This window comes from Canis lupus, chromosome 7, assembly GCF_003254725.2.
Source record: "Canis lupus dingo isolate Sandy chromosome 7, ASM325472v2, whole genome shotgun sequence".
Taxonomy (NCBI): Eukaryota; Metazoa; Chordata; class Mammalia; order Carnivora; family Canidae; genus Canis; species Canis lupus.
This window is the reverse complement of record NC_064249.1, coordinates 552,537-570,866: the sequence shown is the minus strand read 5'-3', so window position 1 is coordinate 570,866 and position 18,330 is coordinate 552,537. Positions and strand designations below refer to the sequence as shown.

Sequence of the window (18,330 nt, the reverse complement as noted above, 5' to 3'; positions counted from 1 at the left end):
TAGAAGCAATAACCTCATCACCATTGAGACGAACACTGTAGCCCAAAGCCAGAGCAAGTGCTGTCTTGCTTGGTTATTGCTGAGTTAACAGGAAACTTATTGAGTTATTGCCCTCCCGGAATGCCCGGGGACTCAGAACTTTGAGAGCTGAACTGACATAAAAATGGCTCTTTACCGGGAAAGCATAAATGAAAACTAGAAATGCCTGGTTGTTCTGGCCATATGACATAATCCAAAAGCAAAGACTAAGATGCTAGGACCGTACGGTGCAGAGGACACGGTGCTCGGGGAGCAGGGCTGTTAAGTACCTCGGAACAGCTTGTGGCAACCCTCCTGGGATGGGATGGGATGGGCCAGCGCGTGGAAGACAGCACCCCAGCACTCGCCTGAGACTTCCGCAGGACAGCCAGGACACCGCGTTTGCCAGAGGGCGCGGCAGGGTGCCCAGTGAAGGGCCTGGCCCACGGCTGGTAGGAGGCTCCCCCTCTGCCTGGTGGTTAGAGCTGAACGCGGCTCTTCCGCTGCGGAGACTCACTGCCCCAGAGTGACTCAGTGAGACCAGGAAAGTGGGTCTCGATCCAGAAGAAAATCTATATGCATGCGCATGAGCATGGCAGGGACAGACCACATAAACCTCAAGGAGGCTCTTCTGGCCCGCAGCGTTCCCGGGCAGGCAGCGGGTCTCATTCACAGGACACGCTCAGAAGGTGCCCAAGGCGGACTCTTACTCTGAGTGGTGCCGTGAACTGACAAGGATTAATTAATACAGATCTTGGGCTGCTTCTCATCAGGAATCACTGGGGCTATTTTGCAGAAAATTGCGGAGCAGCCCTATGAGGATCCACAAGAGGACCCGATTTCACCTGCTCCCCACTCCCGCCAGAAGCACTCTTCTGACAGCACATTTTTTGACCTTTAGGGGTTCTTGGCTTTTCCACCGGCTTGTGCTTCGGAACAGCGAGCAGCCTAACAAGCTGCTGACATTGGCTTGCACGGAGGACACTGAAAATAAAATCAGCCTTTGCAGTCACTGGGGAGCAGGGTCTACTTTCTAGCCAACTGCTTTGCTGGGTGTGTCGGAGTACACTTAGTTTTGCCAAATACAAGTTACTGAAATTCAGAAGAAATCACGGTGCTGCAGAGCAGTTCTCTGCTGTTTACCACAAATGGAGCTGCCTGGCCCGACCGAGAGCAGGGCCTGTCAGCCCCACACGTTGTAGGGAGACACTTACCACATGGACACACTCAATGTTTTACATGAAAGGTCCACCCTAACTCTTCGGGGGTTAAGATTTAAAAAACAAAACCAAACCAGTTCTTTGGTTCAAACAAGCCAGCTAAGTCACTCTGTAGATGTGAACTAAGTGAAAATCGTGAAATCAAAAAAAAAAAAAAGAAAGAAAGAAAATCGTGAAATCACGACAGCTTCTGTGCATCTCAGGCTCAGGGAGAGAGACCACGGAGGATATAAACAAGCTCCAGGGTCTACTGCTGCCTTTTTTTCTTTTCCTTCCACTTCGTAGTAGATTCAGTGTAAAGGCAGATGGCCATGGCCTTCAGAACAGAAGGTGAAAGCCCAGGACAGGAGCCAAAAATCAAGAGTTTTACTGTTAGTTCCAGCTCTTCCTTTATATTCTGGAAAAAGAAACCCCTGCAAGAAGGCCAGCATACTTTCTATATTTATTAAAATTTTTTTGTGCATGGTACCAATCTAAATAAAAATAATCACCCTGTGTAGGTAAAATGTCTATTAAATGTGAGAAATTCTACAATGCCAAAGCCAAAAGGAACTCACGGTTCATTTCCATTCCCTATTTAAGAGTCACTGCCCGAAGTTATTCTACTTTTGAGCTGTAGTGGCTAAATCCCTCCCTTGGCCCTCCTGTGAAATGTATAGCAGAAGTCAAAGATGTTCTAAAATAAAATTCTGATCTTTTGTTCAGATAAAATCACACCCTGCCTGGAAGCTCAATATACAAAACAGATAAAAGTGGAACTATTCAGTTCAAAGTAGGGCAGATTGCGCGAGGGGGCTCCTGAGAACCCCTGGAAGCCCATCCACACATGAAAACGACTGCTTTTAAAAGAAAGTCGCGTCAGTGCCCAGAGCAGAAAAAATAGGAGTGCAAAGGGCTTGCTTGGAAGTGTGCCGTGGGGCTTGGACACTCACGTTCATGAGTCTCTGGTTTTCACAGAAGAAAGCCACTTCTCATGCCCTCTGGGTTATGGGATCACCTCTCTGGTGTCTACCAGAATCTGTGTGCTGGGAGCCTCTGCCGTGGCAAGAGCCCAAAGCCCTGACATCTATCTCTGGATGTCCCGACGGCGGAGCTAAACCAGACTGGGCATCCCGCTGACCCTGAGACAACCCAAGTGACCGCTGTTTCTTTTCAATTTGCACTAGCAGAAACAAGAGAAGACCTCTGACCGATCATCAATGCTGGAGATGGAGAAACGGGTATGTGTGTGCTTCTCTCCCCGCCACCCCCCACCCTGGCCCCCGTTCCATCTGAGTCTCTCTCTCTCACTTTGTTGTTCATGCCAGTGGAAAAAGTTTGTCTTAAGAAGGCAGGAGTCCTGCCACATTCCATTCCCGGCTTGATAATAAATTCTTTTTGTGTGATTCTGGACAGCAATTTGATTACTAGTCCTTTTGGCTTCTTCAGATGGTCCGAACTTTTCACTTATTCCAGCCTTAGGGTGGGAAGGTCCTTGGAAGGTCACCCCATGCACTGGTTGGGTGCATAGCAGACCTGCACGCACACACGTGCCCAGGACCAAGGTCTCTTTACCCTTCCTGTCACCTTGGACAAAAAGGACATTTTCAGGAGGACCCTCTGCCGTTGATTTTGGGCTCCTGAGCTGAAATATGAGCCAGCAGAGTCTTCCACTCACTCTGACGGGGGGTGGTGAGGGGGCATTCTGGCTCAACTGTTGACCTCCCCCTGACTGCATTCAGAATATTTTTCTGGGATTTGACGTTCTTGGATTGGGAAAACTCAGATTTATTGATGAACCCTAGCTGCGATTTGAACCCCAGAGGTTTAATATGTTCCCATCTCTCCTGTTTAATTTGGAAAGCAGCAAAGTTTTACATTTTATTTCCTTGGCCTGTAACAAAACCTCCTTGGTATCTCAGCTAATCAAGGAATCTCTGAGTTCAGACTAAATGAGGAGTCGGCTGCTGGAAGAGAGAGGGGGAGGGGGAGGGGTGCGGTTTCCTCCTAGATGATACTTCCCCACTCACCATCTGCTCCCTATCATGGTAGAAGCAGCTCCTTAGGAATTTGGGGGGAGCATTACAGACGATAAGGATGCCTCTTCCTAATACAGAGCAAGGGCCCTGGTCACTTGCAGTCATTTGAAATTCCATGAAATCTTCAGCTTGCGCAGAATGGCGATGGCCCGACCATTTGCTTATCTTCTAAATGTCTGATGGGAGATTTAGGTCATGTGATTTCTATCAGTGAAGTAGTTCCATCACACAGATCTGAGCACTCAGTCCCCTGCATGAGGTTTGCCTGAGACGTGACGCTGCTGATCACATGGCACCTGGGAAGCAGCATTTTGACTCCCCTCTAAACCCAGTAGATGTTCAACAGTCTCATTGTTTCTAAACAGGAGAGGCGAGCCTTGGAGCGGAAAATGTCAGAAATGGAAGAGGAGATGAAGGTATGGAGAGATCTCCGTCCTCTCTGTGTGCGCCCATTCTCCAAGTGCCTGCCAGGACTGGGTGACTGAGCGTAGGCCCACCCTTCCGGGTCTCCCCACACACTCAGCCCCCTCAAGAAGCGATGTGTGAAGAGGAGCTGAGCCTCTCTCCTCAGCCATTTCATAAGCGCTCTCAGATCACACAGCATCCCCTGTGGGCACCCCACCGCCCTTCTGGGAACCAGTGCTGCCTCTGGTTTCAGGGGAGGTGTCTGGCTGACCTGAGACAAACCTAGGTTGAACCTCTAAGATTCTCTTTTTTTTTTTTTTAAGATTTTATTTATTTATTCATAGAGACACAAAGAGAGAGAGAGAGAGAGAGGCAGAGACACAGGCAGAGGGAGAAGCAGTCTCCATGCAGGGAGCCCAATGTGGGACTCGATCCCGGGACCCGGGGTCACGACCTGAGCCGAAGGCAGACGCTCAACCACTGAGCCACCCAGGGATCCCAAACTTCTAAGATTCTCTAAGCAATAGCTTTGTCCCCAGGGGCTGGATGAAAAGGCTAAGACAAGGTTGCCCCCTCTGCAGGCCTCACATTAGGCGCCTGGGGAAGCCTGAACATGGCCAGAGACCTTCCTGCCGGGTGCACCTCCCTGTCTCAGCTCCTTGCCGGAAGAGCTGTTTGAGTCATTCTGCAGCAGAATGCAGATTGGTTCACACATCGATTTCCTGCCCCAGTCCATTTCCCCAGAAGTCCGCAGTAATACTCAGCACTCGCCCACTAGAATGAGCTCAGGGCTCATGCCTCCAGTTATACTCCATGGCTCACTACTTTCCTCTCCTGCACCGTGACCGGCCTGCAATGACCATCATCTCCATTAGCCGCTGTAATGAACAGCCGCCACCCTGGGCAGCTTTGAGTGCTAAGAACTGACAGTCCACCCAGAAGAGTCCGTTCCCTGCTGCGGAAGGGGCATGCGAGCGGTAGGGAGTATAGAGCTTCCCGGGTAGCCACCTGGATGGGATTCGGGAGCACCTGAGCCCTGCAAGTGCATGACGCCACACGCCCGTAATCACCTAGGGCTTTTGCTGGGCCTTGGCTTTTTTTTTTTTTTTCTTCAAGGATCTTATTTTACCAGATGTCTGTTACAAAGCATTCATCTGGCGAAACTCAGGTTTCTTTGCCTGGGAACCAGAGCACTGGGGTAGTATGAGGCAGATCCCAGGTCTCCTGTGAGCAAGCATCCGTAATATGCAATCGGAGCACATTAGGAGAGACGTTTATTACAATGGCCAAAAAAATTAGGTTATTTACTGAAAAAAAAAAATCTTTCTCAGGACCTGACAAGGCCCCAATTTACACAAGATCCAGCACTCATAGTGGATCTTCTCATAGTCCTGTTACTCTTTATAATTCCAGAACAAAGAAGATGTGCCCTGCTCTTGAGGTCTTACAGTCACGGTTCCAAGGCTGTAACTGATCATAACTGATCACATTCACATAGAATTTTGAGTAATACCTACTTATATCTCCAGAAAGCAGCACTTACTTCTTTCAAGTTGATGTAAAATAGCAAGAAGTACAAATAACAAATGGTTGATTCTCCTGCAGTGACGACCTCCCCCTTAGCGTCTCCGTCTTCTGCTCCTTCCAGACCCACCTGGCCTACCACACAGGTGTTCACTCCCACGTAGAGCAGTGTGCTAGTAGCGCTAAGCAGTTGTTGATGAATCCATCTCCACTGCTCTTGGTTGTTGCACTGGGGGTTTCCTCCATTTTTGAAACTCCCTGAGTGATGCCATCTGTACTCTACTGTGAGGCAGCTGTCCGTGATGCTCATTAAGGAATAGCCTGCATGCTGGTCAGGAGCATGTCAGTGAGGCCAAAGCTGGTGCCTTCTAATGAGTACCCAGGACCCCAAAGCCAGCCCAGACCCACTGGTCGTGGAACTCTGCACCACGTCCACCCTGGCCCACGCACAAGACCCAGAAAGTCCCCAAATGGAGCAGTTGAGTCCTTCTGTCCTCCTATCCCAACCCTAAATTACTGGGCATGAGAGCCCCTTCCAGGGTTCTAGTGGCTCCCAGTCCTATGGTTTGAGACAGGCTTACGTATTTTTCTCTCCCTACCCTATGAGGTTGTCATTTCCTAAACTAGGTCACGACTTCCTTTCTTTCCTCAGTAGAGGAAAGTAGTACATGAAGGTGTTTGCTCTCTCAGCCTTAAGTCATTTACCAGCCAACTTCAAATTCAGTTGTTTAAATTATCAAATGGAACCAGATCCTGAGTGTTTAGACCTCAAAAAACAGGTACACCAATTTGAAGCTGTTTTTGTTTTTGTAGTTAAAAAAATGGACCCATTCGGTCAGTTGCCATTGTTCTCCATCACCAACTGCAAAGCCACATGGAGAAGAAACACCTGCAAGTCCTAAAGCCCCTAAACGCCCTTTGCTCAGAGCAAAGCCCAACACCAGGTTTCCGCATCGTCCAGCTCCCCTAGAGGGGAGGGGGCAGGAACACCACGCCACGAAGCCAACACCTTGAGATAGGCAGAAACTCCCCATATGTAGATACAAACATCATGAAGCTGCTGTCGCTGGCCTTCAAGGAGCCTTGTAAGCCGCTTGGGTAGCCTTCGGGCCTTCCCTGGGGCCACAGCTGACGGTAATGAACATCTTGGGAGTGGTCAGTGGTCAAAATCTGTGCTGTAGGCAGCCAGGCCACCTGGGACCCAGCAGAGCCGCGGGCCGGTTAGCCCCTGGCCTGTTGTCCATTTGGTTTATACAGACGCTCAGACCTCTGGGGCAGTCAGTAGGGAGCAGGTCCTCCAGGGACCCCCGAAGATGCGGTAGGTGCTGGAGGACACAACGTGACTCTGGCGCCTGTTCTCGTGACTCTGGCAAATAAAGTGCCAGAGCCAGGTTAAAAGGGGACCATGCGTCGGGCTCCCCCAGATGTACCGGGGCTCTGTGCTTGTGACATGGGTGGTGCCTCCCTGGCCTTACCTGAAGGGTAAGTATTTCTGAGCTCTGCCCAGGACAGACTGCGCTCGGATCCTGGACTGCAGTGGGATTCCGTGCCAGCCCCTGACAGCTGTGCATGTCAGCGCGAGCCGCTGCTCTGGGGCTTGCCTACCTCCGACCTGACGACATTCCTGCTGCACCCTCCATTCAGCCTCGGCCTCCTTCCCAGACCCTCGCCCTCCCTCTCCCGGGTCCTTGCATGAGGGGCCCAGCAGCCACTCCCCTTTTAGATTGGTCTTGGAATTTTTATTTTTACTTACTCTGGAAATACCACTAGTTGATCCTGCCCTCGCCCACCTTGCCCTGTGCCCTGCCCTCCCCTCCATCTCCTTACCGTGCCTTGTTTCCAGTTCTGTTCCCTATGGAACATTCCATCAGATTGTTTCCTGCCTCTCTCCCTCATGCTGTTAGCTTCCAGATTCTTCTACCTCGATCTGCTTGTACTCACATGTTAGATGGAATCATTTTCATAGTTCGTGTCATTAACAATATTCCCTGGGAGGCAAGGACCACTCCATATAATGACAATGATTATGTTGAAAGCTTTGGTCCAACGTCAACACCAAAGAAGGGTGAGAGCCAGGGACTTTCCGTTGGTTCTTAACGTTTGTTCCCTGCCCATTTCTTTAAATATTCCCATATGCTGCACCATGATCTCCTCTGATCCCAGTCCTCTCCATGGATGAGATGCTTGCAGAGGGTAAAGAGCATTGCCTGGCCCCTGCCCTTCAATGGCTGCTCTACCTTTTTCCCAAGGTGCTCATTCTCCCTCTTTGGGGAAAGAGAGATTCAGCAGTTTGTCTCTGCTTGTTTTTCGTTTTCACTGTTTTTTCCCCTTCATGCTGCCTTTCATTTTCTTGCTTCTTCACTTCCAACTATGACCCACTAATCCTTCATTTCTATCCCTCACATCCATGTGGGTATGAGAGGCTTCTCTCTGGTTTGTCGTCACTGTAATCGACAGGATTTTTCATCTTCCTCTATGAAGCCCCATTTGCATAATAAAATCATTTCCTCCTCCCAAAGAGCTGATGGTCTTGGTTATGGGGTCAGTACAGATGACCCCTTAGGCAAGGACAAATAACAGTAGGCAGGCCGGGGATACAATGCCGTTTAGTGAAGTCTTTAAGGTCCTTTATGGGCCACAAGGTATTAGGAACAGTGTCTGTGGGCTGTTGTTCTGTTCCATCGGTAATACTTACAGATAGGTCTGAACTAGTACATCATTCTAACCAATTCTATTATCTTGGACATTTATGATTTCTCCAACTTCAGTGCACAGCTGTAATTTTCAGAGTATGAGTGTGTATGTTGTAAACAGCTGCCAGCCTCTTCATGAGCTGCAACAAAGAGCGCACGGTTAGCTGTGAACTCCATGATGCACGTAGTCATACAGCAGGTCAAAGGCGAGGTAGCAGTTCTTGGATCTTGGAACAAGCCTCTGGACTGCAGAGGAGAACCAGCAGGGTTAACGAAGCATCATCCTACCAAACAGGTCAGAGCACCGTGCAGACAGCTGCCAGTGTCTTGTCTTCGTATGTGCCACTTGAACCTTCTAAACAGTGCATGCCTTGTACAGGTACTTAAACAACAGGCCCCTCTTTTGTTTTCCTTGTTTTATTTATTTATTTATTTTGAATAAGAAATAAAAGAAGGACCCAGAAATAAAAAGAAAACACAAGTACGAATAGGGGGCCAAGTATGGGGACGAGAGGAGAGGAGGGAGAAAGGAAAGGGCCTCAGCTGGATTTAGGAACACGGAGTCCTCAACTCCAGGTCCACTGACGATGAAGAAGGGCCCCGAGGCTCGGGCTGCACCGCGCTGAATCAGCTCAGAAGGCCCCAAACAGCGTGTGGACTATGACTCTCAGAAGTGCTCCACATGCGCTGCTTGAGAGCCTTGTGGTGGTGTCCACGTGGCCGACCTTCAGCCCCCCGTAGGCCTCAGCCGAGACCGTAGGCCTGGCTCCCCCCTCGCTGGCGCATTCCTCCCTGTCCCTCCCCCTCCTGCACCATCACTCCTGCCTTTCTCATTTCCTTTCTTGCATGCGGACTAAAAACAAAAACAAAAGGTCACGTGATTTCTTTGTCCTACTTTGATCTCTTCTGGTCTGTCTTGTCTCTTTCTCTCTGTCTGTCTGTCCCCTCCATGTTTCACTCTCTACAGAACCTCCACCAGCTAAAACAGATTCAAACCCTGAAGCAGATGAACGAGCAACTGCAGGCTGAGAACAGGGCCCTGACTCGAGTTGTGGCCAGGCTCTCGGAGTCCGTCGAGTCCTCGGAAGTGCAGGAGCTCTAGTTCTTGCCCCTCCTCTCCACCTCACTTCCCTCCTCCACCACTGCAGGCACGTTCACCCTTCTTGTTGGGCCCAGAAGCCCTGTGCTCACCCCGCTCCACCAGAGCCGCCACACGCGGTGCCTATCCGTGTCAGGCATCTGCAGGTGGAAGGAGCCAGGACTGAGATCACGGATGGGACAGGACAGCTTAGGGCGACGAGGGCAGTGGGGGGTCCTTGCCTGGGCTCGTGGTCTGTTTGGTAAGAGCAACATGCGGCCTTCTCCCCCCCTGCAGACCGAATATGGGTTTGCTCACGTGGCTACTCGGCTACACAGAGGTGTACATGTGTGTGCTCACACCTGTGTCTGTGCACGTTTCTTTGGTGGAGTTGTGGGTTGCTGAAGCGGTTGGGGTTGGTCCTGGACTCCAAATTGTTGTTGAGCCTGGGGTAACCAAGGGCAGGGGCTCTCAACCCTGGCTGGGAACTTGAAACATATGGTACCTGGGCGTACCCCCCCACAACGCACGCCCCAAAATCAGTCGTCTGGGTTGGGACCCCGGCATCAATAGTTTTTCAGACCTCCTGTGTCTTTATGATTCCTTTATGAAACCAGGGTTGGAAATGGCCCTTTGCCTACCAGACAGAGCTGAGTCCTCTGCATCCGACATGCTGGATGGGGCCAGTGGCGCAGAGGCCAGAGCTGCACGCCAGCAAACGCTGTGCATCCCGCCGTCTGAGTAGAACTGGATATTCTTTGCCTCCCTCCTGCAGTAATCTCTGCTTTCTCCCCATCCCCGGGAGGCATCGCTCGCATCCCTGTCACAAATCTCTGAGCCCTAGGGATGTGCCCCCGGACCCCCACCCCTCGCCCAGCCAGACGTTCCCTAGCAGAGGTGGCTTTGCAAGGGAGATGGCAGTCAGTGGAGCAGGGAGCAGGGCGTTTATTTCAACCGAGAACTGCAAATATGTGTGGTCTGCAAGACAAGCTCACAGATAACTTGTTTTCCCATCACGATGCTGTGATGGGGTCGCCACTGCTGAGCGGCTTCACCCTCTGAAATGAGTTTTTAATTTTCAGCAACGATCTAATTAGTCCTGACCAACGTCTGTTCTTTTCTGTGCCTATTTGCTTGTGCCTTCAGGGTCAGGGGCTGCCAGCTAATACCCACTAGATCTGAAGCCCCCAAATTACCGTAAGGGCTGAGCTAATATCTGCTGTAGATGCCATCACACACCAAGAAAATTGAAAGGGGAGCGATACATAGCCTGGCACCAAGCTGCTCCGGTACCCGACGTGGTGCCGTGTTAGGTCCAAACTCCACGCTCCACAGTAAGCCTCAGGATCGTGGGGAGATTCGACAGGGACGAACTAGGGACCCCAAAACAGATCTGCCATTTGTGTTTAGTTTCCGTCTTTGTGCAAGATAGTCTAGGATACGGGGCAAAACTAGATCGTGTGCTTTCAGTAGTTAAGACCTACGGTGACAGTTGTCATTTATTAAGGCCTGTGCACGGAACTTTTTTTTTCCATAAAGATTTTATGTATTTATTCCTGAGAGACCCAGAGAGAGGCAGAGACACAGGCAGAGGGAGAAGCAGGCTCCATGCAGGGAGCCCGATGGGCACTCCATCCTGGGACCCCGGGGTCACGCCCTGGGCTGCAGGCAGCCGCTCCACCGCGGAGCCCCCCAGGGGTCCCTGCACGGTAGTTTGTATGCTTTTGCCTCAGTCCCCAGAACAATCATTGTACCAGATGGAAAAAATGAGTTACAATTTAAATAACCTGCCCGAGGTCACCGAGAGTCAGGGTGGACCCGAGGTTCACACAAGTATGCCAGGCTTCCAAGCCCTCGGCCCCGGGAGGGGAGCTGTCTGGTGTGGGGCGGAGCCCGGCCGCTTGTTGAGCACGGGGCCCGAGCGTGGTGTGAGGGGTCCTGTTGGGCCGTGCTGTGCCCCGCCGTCGCTGCTGCGGCACGGAGGGCGGCCCTGTGCGCTCTCGGCCTCTTAGCAAGCCCCCAGCCACCTGCCAAAAGATTTTGCCACTGCGAAGAGGCCTTGACGCAGTACACGGCTCCTGTAGCGGACCCGCAGACGGGCCCCTCAGTCTGGCCCATGAGCCGTAGAAACAGGCTGGGGGCGGGATCAAGAGAATATTCCGTGACATGTAAAAATATATAGAATCAAACCTTGGTGTCCAAAAATAAAGTTTTACTGGAACTGAGCCCTGCTCACCTGTTTACATATTCTCCTTATGCCCTAAGTACCTGTGTGCCAGGAGCGGGGCTGGAGTTGGAGCAGACGCATGCCTTGCTAACCCCGAGTCCCTGTTGGCGGGCCCCTCGCAGACGCCCGTGCCGCCCCCTGCCCGAGGGAGACGGTGGCTAGGCCACCGGTCGGTGTGCTCAGGGACTCTGTCCTGCCTCGTCTTTGTGCTGGTCCGTGGGGATCCCCTAAGAGGTGGCGCAAGCCCCTTGCCCCGGGTGTAAGCAGCGGGGCTCCCCGCCCCCTCCCTGCCTGCGCCTGGGTCGCCCCAGCCGGCCTGGCCCCCCGGGGCTCCTGGCCTGCAGCACAGCCCCACCCCAGGCCGGCGGCGGTCGCACTTGCCCAGGCCAGCGTCCATCAAGCTGCCGTAACCTAGAAAGTCAGAAATTAAGAAAAGCTGGCCTCAGGGGCTGCCGCGGAGCCTGGTAAACCTCGTGCCCCTGCAGTGCCCCCGCCTGTGCCCCTGGTCAGGCTGGAGCCCCGTGTGTCACAGCACCTGGGCATCTCCTCTGTGGGGTCAGGTACAAGGCTTTTGCCCCTTGATTTGTGCATCGCGCTTGCTGTGCCCACGCTCCCCCTCCGTGTTGGTTGTCGTGCGCTGCGGCTGCCAAACTACCTCCGCCAGTTGTTTTTTTTTCCCCAAAGCATCAAGTCCCTAACGTGAGATCACACCACGGCTCAGCAAGTCGGCGTTTCCGAAGCAGGGAGGGCTCAGCCGAGCTCCAATTCGATGAGCTGTGGCAGCCCTGGAAGGGCCCGGGGGGCTCGGGGCGCCGCTCATGTGCACCCAGGGGAGCAGGGGGAGCAGCGCGGGGCGCCGCGTGTGCAGGTGGAAGGGCCTCCGCCCCCCAGGCGCCCACCGCCGGGAAGCCCGCCGTCCCCGGAGCTGCTGCTGCGGCCCCACGGCCCCCCGGGAGCCGCCACGGGAGCTCTGGGCAGGAGCTCGGTGCATACACGGCCCTCTTGTGCCCCCAGCGCCCGCTGGGTCCCTGGCCTCTCGGCTTTGGTGGTGGGCGCGGGGGTCCTGGTGCATCGCGTCACAGCCCGCGCGTGGGGGCCCTGGGGCCTGGGCCATCCCCGCGGGCGGCACCTCAGCCCCGTTGGCCCGGCGCTCCTTCCTCCGTCTCCCGCTGCATCCCCGCGGCTCGCGTGGGCTCCCGTGGGCTCCCCTCCGCGAGCTCAGGGCAGGAGCGACGGAGAGCCGCCCGCAGCCCGGGAGGACGGGAGATGCAGGGAGGGGCGTGCGGTACAAGGCCGAGGCCCAGCGTGCCCGTTGGCAGGCGGGGGGCCGTGGTCCCCCCAGTACGGACGGGCTGGCCCAGCAGGTGCAGGGGAGAGCCGCCGGGGGGGGGGCGCTGCAGGGGCTCACGGCGCCGGCTGCCCCCCGCCCGGCTGGCCTGGGTGAGAGGGTGCGGGGCGCGGGCCAAGCTCTAACACGCCTGTCCCCTGTCCCCTGTCCCCGCAGGTGTTAACAGAGCTGAAGTCCGACAACCAGAGGCTGAAAGATGAAAACGGCGCCCTCATCCGAGTCATCAGCAAACTATCCAAGTAGACCAGGCTCCCGACGAGGAGGCCCGGCAGCGCGGGCTGCTCTCCCCCTCGTTCCGGCCGCCGCCTTCCGGCCCCAAATGGTGAATGTTCTGGTGGAAGGACTCCCGCACCCCCCTGCAGCCACCTCCCCCGCGCACGTTCCCTCTGCGCTCTCAGCGTCTGTTCCGCCCGTGACCCCCGCCCCCCCAGCTCCAGCGTGGTCGTCGGAGCCGGCTGGAGAGGGCCTTGGGGCCAACACGGGGCTCGGCCATGGATCCCGGCCTCCTGCTGCTCAGCTCCTTGCCCACCTTGGGTTGGGCCCGAACCTGTAGGCCTCAGCCCACCCAGTAGCCCACAGCCTTTTCCGCGGACCCCACGTCCCTGGTCTAGGGGAGTCTTACGGTGGCCCCTCCAGGACCTGCCCGGGACGCCAAGAGATCAGGATGTTGGCATAACCGTGGGCCGGCCTCCGGAGCCGAGGTGACAGGCACTCTGCGGCTCTCAGGAACCGACTTTGCTCCGGGGTTGCTGCTCTCTTCTCTGTCGGCAGCCCGGCACCATCCCCGCCGTGTCTCGGTTCCGTGTCCCCACCCCACCCCCCTACCCCCTCCCCAGGCTCGGATGACCTGGCTTCCTTCCTGTCTCGGTCCTTTCATCGTCCTCGCCGTCGCCCTCAGCCTCCGCCCCCCACGGTGTTGGCCTAGGACGGAGCGTGTGACCCACTCGTCTGGCCACCATGGAGCACCGTTCTTGGGCACCCGGGAGACCAGGCGAACTGCCTTGACAGCACCACCGGCCCTCGTGCTGCGAAGCCAGATCCCGGCAGCTGTCCACCCCCGGTTCTCCTCGCCTGCCCCTGTTCCCCAACCAACACCCCCCGCCCCCCCCCCCCCATGACCTTGTTCTCCCCTCTCTGCACCGGCACCTGCTCCTCCGGAGAAAGGAAGTCCTTGCGAGGAGGCCTGAGAGCTGGGGAGGGAGGCTGGGTGGGGGGCCGACCCGGGCCACCAGCCCGTCGGGAGACACGGATGCTGTCAGCAGGTGTCTGGGGACTCTGGCGGCTGCATCAGGGGACAGACCCCCGAGAGGGTGGAGGGACGAGCTGCTTCCAGCCCGCTGATGGGGTCACGGCATCTTAGAGCGGCGAGGCCCGGAGGTCGCTTGGGGGAGCTTCCCGTCGTCGGGTCGCAGGGACCCGCACCTGCGGCGAGGCCACGGCTCTGCCCCACAGCCGGTGCTCCCGGTGGCTTCATTCCTTGAAATGTGGGCAGGTCTGATAACCAGCAAGCTCCTCCCAGTATGAGCTGGGGTCTGCCTGCGGGGGCTCCGCTCGGCCCTTGGGTCACCTCCCCGTAACCTTCCTTCAGGTGGGCGCCTTCTGGGCCTTTAGGGCGCCCCTCACGGCGTCCGCTCCTGCCAGTCCCACCTCGTCTGGCCTCCGCTGGACAGAAACGGCCTCTTAAAACAGCCAAGCCCAGGCGTGGCCAGCTCCTGCCTCAGCACAGGGGCAGGCGGCTGGCCGTGGGGGCGACCCCCTGCCGCCCCTTAACCTGTTGGTCCTTCATCGGTGTCTCCGCCCGGTTGGCTTCTCTGTAGTGCAGCTCGGGAACTCCTTGGCTGGGATATTCAGCGCTTGCAGGGGCCGTTCTCCGAACACATACTACCTCTGGCCATTTTTAATTTCTTTCCAGAAAACGTCAGTGTAGTGCTCTGCGGCCCGTCTGAAACATCGCATGCTCTTTAAACCAGAGGCTGTCATTCAGGATCCTAATTCCAGAATAGGAAATGTGTCCCCGCTGGCAAGGCCCCATACAGCATTCTTCGTTCCCAAGCACTACTACTGATTGGGGTTTTGCATGCGCAGGGGAATGCTGTGGGCTCCGTTCTCGGCAAAAGCTAAGTCAGGGTAAAACGCTTCCTCGCGGCCACGACACACATCCCCTGGTTTTGGGGGGCCGGGGGGGGGGACCAACACACCCCGGGCACTGGGCAGGGCTTGGGTGTGGTTGCTGCGTCTTCCTCAGGGACGGAGAGCATCTCGCCCCTCTTCACCGGGCAGCCTGGGCCCGGCTTCCCGAGGGCCCCCTCCTCTGCTGGTGCCTCGCAAGAGCGTGGGACGGGATCTTAAAACTCTGAGGTTGGTGTTAGGCCCCGCTACCACACGCAGCCCTTGCACATCAAAGATGCCTTTTCTTGCCAGAAAGTTCTCCTTGTGATGAAACATTTACAAGCATTTCGATCTCAGGAATATTGGATTCTATGCCCAAGAAATCGTGAAAGTGTAAACCATCCTGGGTAATTTCAGACACTCTCTGTTAAGGAATTGATTTTATTACACGGACACACTCAGCATCCCGGTCCCTTCCCAGAGGGTCAGACGCCCTTTCTTCACAGCTGCCCCAGGACTGCTGGTTAGAGACCAGCAGGAGGCCTCCCTTCTCTTGGGCTGTCGGCCTCTTCGGTGGCCACAGGTGCCCTGTCCTCGGCCTACTGGTCTGGATACCCGGGCACCCCAACCCCAGGGGCTCAAGCTGCGTGAATACGGCGGGTCTGGCCAACGGCCGGTGCTCGGCTGCACCGTCAGAGTCTTTACGGGAAGTGCCACGATGGGGCAAGGAGGTTTCAGTACAACTTTCCATCCTCTCTTCTCATGAATTTGATGTTTTTCAAAACCAAGCCACACCTTTGGGAGTAGCGGTTCGGCCATTCCAGAGACTCTGGCTGAAGTTTCCCTGCTTCGCCTGTTTGTCTCCAGGGCTTGTTCTCCAGACGGCCCTGGGCCTTGAGCACTGCCAGGGCTGCGTCTGCTGCAACCGGCTCCCGCACGTCCTGGGGCGTCGCCTCTAAGGAGTCTGAGGCCCAGGCCTGCCCTGGGCTCCTCGGGGTGCTGAACCCCGTTGGGCGGTCTCGCTCACTAGTCCCTGGACCCTCCCTGTCTTTTTCCATCAGCCACAGGACGCGTTCGCTTCTCTTCTGGGCCTTCCCGTCTCCCACCCCAGGTTGGAGGCCAGGGTGCATTTCTTGCTCTCCGAGGCCACTGAAGGGGGCCTCATCTCTGGTTTGGATCATTTCACGTGCTTTACCCCCCCAAAACAAAACGTGCTTATTTGACGGTTCTGCTCAGGAACACAAGGCTGAAGGCCACCAGCCAGCCTGTGAATCCCACAGGATGTGTGTCAACCCCTGTTTTGCCATCAAGGGCTTTTAATGGAGTCAGAAGCAGCCCTGCCCTTGGTTTGGTCTTGGGATTTCTGGCAAAGGAACCCGCCCGCAGCCAGCCTCCCCTCCGGGGTCCTGAGTCTGCCTCCTGAGGACGTGGGCACCCCTCGGGGGGGGGCGAGGTGTGAGGGGAGAGGACGGAGTCGGTGCTTCAGCTTCCAGGCTGCTTTGCCCCCCAGAGTCCGAGCGGAGGATTCAGCAGCTGAGCCATCTGGAGGAGGAGTCCCGGGGCCTCCCCCGGGTGAGCCACCGGCCCCCCTGGAGCAAGCTGTGAGGTGGCGCCGCAGCCCCACACCTGCTGTGTTGTCGTCAGGCCCAGTCATGGTGCGGGTCCTGGTCCCCACACTGGTGTTGGGGGGGAGGCAGCGCGGGGGGACAAGTCCCCCAGAGTCAGAACCAGCAGCCGGGTGCTGGGCAGCCCTGCGGCCCCCGCAGTCCTCTTACCAGTGTGCACAGCGCACTTGGACCCCATAGCCCTTAGGGTCCTTTCTCAGCTTAAAATTCCGGGGTTTAGTTATTCCTACGACGATTAGGACATTTCGTGAACTCCGAATTCTTGCTCTTTCTAACGGCAGAAAATCTTGTTTTCTTCTGGATTCTGTGACCCAGGTTGCCCTCCCGGCCTTGCTGCAGAGCGGACCTGACGCTGAGGGTGACTGGCTGGCGGAGCGGTGGCTTTGCGGCCTGGTGGGAGCCCGGGGTCAGCTCGGGGGCTGCAGCCACAGTAGCTGCTGGGCCGGGGCGCGGGGCCCTAACCGCCGCCGCGGGGCGGCCCCTGCCTCTCTGGGGTCACCAGGGTCGCTTCTCCGTCCGACCCTCGGCGGCAGGCGGGTCCTCCTCAGGGCAGCCGCCGCCTGGAGTCGTGCGCCGCTCCCCGGCTGCTGACCCGCAGCGCCCCCGGGCCGCCCCGTGGAGCTCCCGTGGGTGCACAGCCGCCCCGCCCCGCCCCGCCCCCACCCCACCCGGCGGGAGCTCGGGGCCCTCGGAGGTGCTGCTTGCAGCGGCCCCGCCACCTGCCGCAGGAGGCCCCGAGCGAGGCTGGGGGCGGGCAGTGACCACGTAGGGGTGGGGGCGCCTGTAAGGCCCCGGTCGCCCCGCCCCTCCCCCCTCCCCCCCAGCCGAAGCGCACGTGTGACTCTTGGGCCCACGTGTGGATTCACTTGTTGTAAATATACGGGGGGGGGGGGGGGGCGCAGATCCGCTTTGTGAATTGAATGTATTTTTATGCAACTCTGAGTGGCCTTTCAACCGCCAGACGCGCGATGCCGCCGCGCTGGTTGGCCGTAGTGTTAGTGCCCGTGTTCGCGAGTTGGAGTAATAACAGTCACACCTGCGGCGCCTGTAGACACAACCGTATTTATAAACAAGTAAATAAACCGTGTTTTGACTTTGTGACTGCGCCTCCGCGGCTCGGGAGCTGGGTTCGCCGGCGTCCGCGGGGCGCCCGGGGCCAGCAGGGGCCAGCACGGGGATCCCGGGCGGAGGGCGGGGCTGCGGGACACGCGTGGGGGGCTCGGGCCTGGGGCCACCCCGCAGCCGGCTGCTGTGAGTCGGGGGCTCGGGGCGGAGGGGCGCTGCGCAGGGAGGGGGCGGGCGGCTGCAGGTTGGGGGGACCTCGGGGGGGAGGGTCCAGGCGCCGGCCCGCGGAGGACACGGCCCCTCGGTCGCCGTCAGCAGCTGCTCGCGGCCCCGCAGCCACGGGAGGAGCCAGGCCGCAGGCCCCAGGGCGGCCCAGCCCGGACGCAGGTGAACCCTGGTGAACCCAGGTGAACCCAGGCGCGGGCCGCTGGGGCCTCGGAGCCGCCGCCCCACCTGCCGAGGAGCTCGCGCGGGGCGCCTGGCCCGCGACACCGGAGGAGCCCCGGGAGCGCCTCCTTCCCCGGCCCCGGGCGGCGGCCCGCCATGTCTACACCACCGGCCGCGGCCCGACCACCTGCTCACGGGAGCCTCGGCCAGGCTCCGGGGCGGCCCCTGTGAAACCTGGAGCGCGACCCCGTCCACCTGGGAGCCGCGGGCCCCGCCTGCGGCCCAGGGCGTGACCCCGGGGCCCGGATCGAGCCCCGCCTCGGGGTCCCTGCGGGGAGCCGGCCTCTCCCTCTCTCCGGGCCTTTTACGAATAAATAAAATCTTGGGGATCCCTGGGTGGCGCAGTGGTTTGGCGCCTGCCTTTGGCCCAGGGCGCGATCCTGGAGACCCGGGATCGAATCCCACGTCGGGCTCCCGGTGCATGGAGCCTGCTTCTCCCTCTGCCTGTGTCTCTCCCTCTCTCTCTCTCTCTGTATGACTATCATAAAAAATAATATAAATAAAATAAAATAAATAAAATAAAATAAAACCAATGAGAGCAGGACCTGAGATC

General features: G+C 57.0%; 1 protein-coding gene across 12 annotated transcripts in view; it reads left to right on the top strand.

The window, feature by feature from the left end:
- The window catches only part of PPP1R12B (protein phosphatase 1 regulatory subunit 12B), a 204,676-nt gene extending 187,310 nt beyond the window's left edge, over positions 1-17,366 (top strand). For 6 of the 12 annotated variants that reach the window (XM_049111987.1, XM_025458514.3, XM_049111991.1 and 3 more), the window contains 4 exons: positions 2,405-2,458; positions 3,622-3,672; positions 8,846-9,026; positions 12,688-17,366. In XM_049111987.1, the coding sequence (XP_048967944.1) occupies positions 2,405-2,458; positions 3,622-3,672; positions 8,846-8,980 (240 nt within the window). In that variant the 3' untranslated portion in view covers positions 8,981-9,026; positions 12,688-17,366. The remainder of the gene's footprint in view (positions 1-2,404; positions 2,459-3,621; positions 3,673-8,845; positions 9,027-12,687) is intronic. The other 6 variants (XM_049111989.1, XM_025458516.3, XM_025458519.3 and 3 more) reach the window with 3 other exon arrangements.
- Positions 17,367-18,330: the final 964 nt, after the last annotated feature.